This window comes from Crocodylus siamensis, chromosome 1, assembly GCF_052110815.1.
Source record: "Crocodylus siamensis isolate JL-2025a chromosome 1, ASM5211081v1, whole genome shotgun sequence".
NCBI classification, from domain to species: Eukaryota; Metazoa; Chordata; order Crocodylia; family Crocodylidae; genus Crocodylus; species Crocodylus siamensis.
The window spans coordinates 292,553,898-292,559,938 of record NC_143395.1 but is presented as its reverse complement, the minus strand read 5'-3'; the positions used below and the strand labels follow the sequence as shown (position 1 = coordinate 292,559,938).

At 40.4% G+C, this 6,041-nt stretch overlaps 1 protein-coding gene across 1 annotated transcript in view; it reads right to left on the bottom strand.

Annotated features, from left to right (window-relative positions):
• Window positions 1-4,704: 4,704 nt before the first annotated feature.
• The window catches only part of CYFIP1 (cytoplasmic FMR1 interacting protein 1), a 140,061-nt gene continuing 138,724 nt past the window's right edge, over window positions 4,705-6,041 (bottom strand). The window contains exon 31 of the mRNA XM_090064813.1: window positions 4,705-5,715. Within this exon, the coding sequence (XP_089920939.1) occupies window positions 5,551-5,715 (165 nt within the window). The 3' untranslated portion in view covers window positions 4,705-5,550. The remainder of the gene's footprint in view (window positions 5,716-6,041) is intronic.

The window sequence follows — 6,041 nt, the reverse complement described above, 5'->3', positions numbered from 1 at the left end:
TTGGTTTTGTTTGCTTTTTTTAGATTTGTCAAACAGATCTATTCCTGAAGTAGGCAAGACTTCAAGGTTTAACTTGTTTTCAGTTTTTTAAAACAATGTAGAGAGGTGGGGAGGGGGCTAGGAACTATCTTCAGGCATAGCATTGTTATCCAAATGCGGTTGCTTGTACACCTTGCCCCCATCCCCAGTCAAACATGCATCAGAGGAGAAGCAAAAAAACCCTCTTTTGTTGGCTTAATTATGGCTAACTTTTGAATGCAGAAGCAAGATTATGTCATTTGGAATGGGGATACAGTTAAGTTGCCAGAAACCCTTTGTGCTGATGGACAACTTCATCTGTCAGTATAGCTCTGCAGTGCTGCTCAAGTGAGAAGAGCCTGGGCTGACTACAATAATATGAAGTCCTGTGTCTTGTCACTGCTTGATTCAGTAAGATACTGTAGAACAATTTTTTGCAAAGGTACGCTACAGCTTTTAACTCGGGGGTGGAATGTAGCATCGTCCCACTGAAATCTTTGTCCCTTAGTAGCAATAGTCTCATTTAACTGCCTGTTAAGAGAATACTTTTCTTGTTAGAGAACAAACCAAGTGGTGAACAAATTTCAGAATCACTTATAAAAACAAAGTGCAAAATACTAGTGAGTAGAAGGAACTATGAAAACTGACAAGTAACTTTGTTTTGAGCTTGTTCTGATCCTGCAAGAAACAGTGCTGTTGTCATCACCAGTAACTGACTTGTAGTAATCCACTGTAGGCAGCTGTTCATCTTGTTTTGTTAGTGATCTTCTGGTGATCAGATCAATATTGAAAATGCTAACACAAAAACTCTGTACCAGTTGTATTCAGGCTGAAATGTATGACCAACCTAAAGAAATAAGAAAATATTTTTCAGCTGAATTAATGGTTTAAGCCATTAACTGTGTCCACCCAAATGCACTTAACTGGGAGCAGTTCTAGTTTAGTGATCAAAATAATACATGCTCCTGCTGTGTCCTTTCCCTGTATTCACCTGTAATTCATAACTAGGGTGAAGTGGTCAATAGGCTAAATTACCAACCTATTTTGGTTGTCAGACAGGGTACCTTCCTATTTATGTTTGCTTGTTTGTTTGTTCCTTTCAGTTATAATAGTGCTTACAGTGAATATTGTGGTGGGTTCCTGTGCACACTTAAAAGTGTGTTATTGTTTTGTAGTTCTTTAGCATCTTTCACCAGATGTGGGGGGAATGTGCACGCACTCCCTTGCTCACTCTTACATCATCTGGTTAAAGAAGTGCACTAATAAAACCTCATGTTGCCTGTGACGTAGGTAAGTGTAATAAAGTTTTCCCTTGTTTTATGCGGGTTCTGTATGTGCAAAAATCATTCTTATGCAATGACCCTTTTTATACCAAAAACTCATCATAGGCAAGGTAATTCGCTCTTATGTGACCTAGTGTGGTGGAAGCCTGCAGTCAGCTGCTTTGTACAGTGCATTGTGGCAGTGATGTGCACCAAAATATAGTCTCTGGTATGGATCTGTGCTCCTCGCTCATTGTCTGTGACACATGTTTCGCTGGTTGCCAACCCCATTATGGCTTCTAAGCATCCTGATAGCTTATCTCCTACCCCTCTCCCTGGTCCATCATCACCTACTCTTCACACCAACTAAACATTCACCACCACCCTGTGCTTGTGTGTACTGTGTCTGCTGTTGATGAATACCTAAACTGTCTTGTAGAAATGGGTTTGGGGGTCATCACAATTGAGGTCTTGGATATTTGTTACACTGTAAAGTTGGTTCCCTTTATGTGAATTAGAGTTATGTGCCACATCCCAGGAATGTGTGTACAATATAAAGCAAGGGAAACCGGTACCCTTCATGGTTAATCAACACCTCTGATGCCACTTAAGTGATTTGCAAGTCCTGTTTCCCAGCTGATTAGTTCTTTGGCAGGGGCACTGCAGAATCACCCTTTCATGCAGTAACTTACAGGCAGTGATTGACCCTATTCATTGTGGCTAAGACATGGTCTATTAGATGACAGCACCTTTACCAATTTAGATAAATGACTGAGTAGGTCAGGTCCTATGTACAGTTGATTTTTCTTCTATTCATTCTTGAGGGCATTGACTCTAGTCTTTCTTTTGCCATGTGCTTTTTAATGAGAACTCTTTCCAGGTGTAAAGTAGTACAAAGAAAACTCCCATGGAAGAGAAAATGAAGATAGGAATCCTAGGGAGAATTCAAGATAAAAACAAACAGAAGCACTTAAAACTACAAATAAAAAAACTTGCAAAGGGAATTTAGAGGTTTTAAAGGACTATCAGCTCCTTTTCACATGGTTTGAAATCTCTCTCAGGGAGGGGGCAGGAGGCAAAGTGATGTTTTTAGATTTGCTGAATCCTTGTTTGGACAAGAGAGGCTCTGGTTTTAACATAACTGAGGTAAACCCATGGTTGTTTCTAGGATTTCCTATGCCAAGCTAATGGTCAGGAATAAGGACTTGCTTTAACCACATTACACTTAAACTGATTTTTTTTTTATTAGGAAAAAGTATTTTTAAATGCTGTGACATAAGTCAGGGATCCTGGTTTTCCATTTCCCAAGGAAAAACAGAAACTGTGGATTTCCCCCTTTTAGATGAGAAACCTGCAGATTCCCTGTTTTTGCAAAGAGCTCCAGCCTGTAAGAGCTGTTTTGCAAACAGGGCAGGAAACCCCCAGCCGAAAGGGGAGGGGAAACTGGGGCCTGAGGCTTTCAGTTCAGCATCGCTCCTGGAGCTGGAGTTAAGTGGCTTGCAAGGGGCTGGGGGGAGCCAGGAGCTGGCCCCACCCCCACCTGAGCATACAGCAGCCATGGGAGAGCCAGCTCCATGCTGTTTCTGCTGCAGCTGCCTGCTGTTGGAGGCAGGGAGTTGCAGCCTTGAGGCACTGGCCCCATAGCCCTGGTAGCTGGGGCCCCCTCCAGCAGAGCCAGGGGGCAGGGGCTAGGGGTGGGTGCTGTTCTGGGGGCAGTGAGGGACACCAGCAGGGCTAGGGGGGAGTTTTTAATCAGAATTTGTTTGTTTTTTGTTTTTTTTTTAATTGGAGAAAACCAGGATCCCTGGACACAACTGTAGCGAGTTGGTGTGTTCTCTTGCCCCAGTAAGATCTGTAGTAGTACACACAAGGGAACTCATTTAATTTGTTCAGTTTCTTGTCACACACCTCTTCAAATTCTGATCTCTGCAATGGATCTATGTTGGAGGGGAAAAAGCTTGCAAGAGTATAATGAGTATTTATGTAATTCTAACGAAGAGGTAGTTAGCAATATTAGTCTTAAGTCAGAGTAAAGATGCAGCTTATAAATTAACTCAGTCAAAGATGCATAAGCTTTTGTAACCAAGAGATCAATTTTATCAGATGCTATGCTACTGCTTGGAGGAACACAGGTCCTGAAAGAATGAATCTGTTAGGTTGTTGCACAAATAAGATGCTGCTTGGTAAAAGGTTAGCATTTCATAGTATTTTAGCTACTCCAGTGGTTCAACTTTTTTGAACAAAGCGCTCCTCAGTAACTTGTATGGATTTAGTGCATCCTAGTTGAGAACCACTGTTGTGGTCTTACAACTTACGACTTTTTTTTAAACGCTTAATCTTGTACTTATGTGGTCACCTAACTTACACTGTTTCTCTCTTTTTATATTCACATCCAAATAAAGATTAATTATAGCCCCAGAATCCAACTTACCTGACCAAAAGGCACGAAACATCTCTTCCAAGGGTGCTGCTGAAGCCAGGTAGAGCTCCCTTGCCTCCAGGAGGCATATGAGAAGACAGACTGGGAAGTGATGGCCACAAAAGCAGGCACCCCTGCCTATATTAGGTAACGTTTGAAAGGGCCTTGAGGTATTTGAGTTGAGAACCAGTGAGCTACTGCCTGGTAACTGTGTAACTGTGTGTGTGAAAGTGAACCTACAGCAGCTAACTACCCCTCAACCTGTAAGATGGGTAAGAGCATGCACAGGAGCAGCTGTTGCAAAACAACTTAAAGACCATGAAACTATCTTCACTGTATGAATAAAAACAAGTTAGAAAGAAGATAAAGCTGGCAAATCAAGGATACACTGTACTTAAGGTGCGCCCTGCTTCTAGTCAGGAAACTGGAACCTCCATCTATGCCATCAGAAGACATCTTAAATCCAATTTAATGATGTCTGAACATACGTCACACCCTTTTATTTTGGTAAGACAAGGGCTGATCTGCACAAAGTTGTCATTAACTCCTACTTAGTATCTCTGTCAAAACAGATAACTGCTACTTTGTTCACCCACAGCTCTTCCTTACTGCTCCCCCCCTCCAAAGGAGAAAAAGTAGCAGAAAATAAGACTCTCTTACACACACCTTTCTAGAACTGGTCTTTTTACCTACTGATGGGGTGAAATCCTAACTCTCCTCAAAGGCTAGGAACCAGTGAGGAGCAGCAAAGGTGGAGATGAGTTATGTGAAAGGGAATATTTCCTCAGTGGTTTGAATGCCATCTTCCTATATCTGTACTCTAAAGCACAAACTTATCTGTTGATTACAGTTTGCTAAGAACCAACTGGCATCCACAGTCCCACCAGAAAAGTCCTCTGTTAAACTCATCAGTCAGAGGGCAAAAAGGTTTTTACTTGCACTGTACTAGAAACTACCAGTTGGGCTTTTGAGTGTATTGCTTTAAAATCCAGATAAGACAGCTGGCACATTTTACAAACTATTTTACTGAGGCATGTTTCACAAAATACAAAGGTATAACAAAACTTAAATATTCTCTGTAAGTTGCAGTTTAGTTTCATTACAGCTCGTGTATTGAGTTAAGTTCAGTGTATAGAAGCATCTTTTAAAACAGGAATTCCCTAGCACCAGCATGGAAACAACATGTTTTGATTCTTAAGCATCTCTCAGAAAATTGCTCTTCTTAACAAAAACTTGATATATGATAAACAGACCCAAATTTTCTATAATGTGAACTATTTTTTTTTAAAGCAGAGTATTATCAGCCACCTCCATGTTAAAGAATTACTGTTTAAAAAGGATGGCTTAATTAGCCTTCATTTCCATAATTACTGTTTATATGGGGTTGTTTAGTTCTGCCAAAAGAAATCAACTGATTAAAAATATTCACAAAAGATCAGCAGGAACCTCAGTTTATAAAGGCTAACCAAGCAATTAATGCTTTTCTAAAATACAGAATTATAAATGTTTCTAATAAAACCCATGGTTTTTTCACCCTCCATAGCTAAATATGGGGACAGCTGAGGAAAAAAATTGCATCAAATGAGAGGATGCAACAAGTTCTGTCAGACAAGCCTTTTTCATTTGCAGATCCTTTATCAAAGTATAAAATTTTAGTTTAGAAAAATAAGTATGATTGTATACAGTTATTGTGCATGGAGACTTAAAGAGGAAAAGCACTGGCCATTCAAATAGCACAGGCCTTACTGCAGATGAAGATGCTCCTTAAAACCATTTTTCTTTTAAACTTATAACTTAGCTACCATACTTTTGCACCTAGTTAACATAAGAAGCAGGATGGTCTATCCACACTTAGTTACTGGCCAGGGACTGATGAATAGGTGGCTGGAAACAGCGCACATGTTCCACTGGTGTACTCTCTCCATCACCAGACTTCAAATACTTGTCCAAAATAGCAATTATCTCATCATTCAGGATCTGGAACTTGCGGATTCTCTCAACCATTTTCTTCAGAGGCTGTAACATCAAGCACATTCAAGAATGAATTTCTGAGATACAAATCTTTGATCAGTCTTTGATAAAAAGCCATGAGCTTTTCTGGTTGGGCTCAATCAGATCAACTGGCATTTTTGCTTTTAAAGATGCACTCTGCTTCTTAAAACTGGGCCTGGGAAGCCTTATTTTGCTTCAACCTATACGCATGCAGATGAAATGACCAATTTCTGCATTTGACGCTAGACTGAGCTAGAACCTTAACCCCTAGCAAAGGGCACTGGTATTTCTGAACACGTTAGTTTAAAAAATAGCAGTTACAGCTGTAGTAAGCTTAGTACAAATGACTG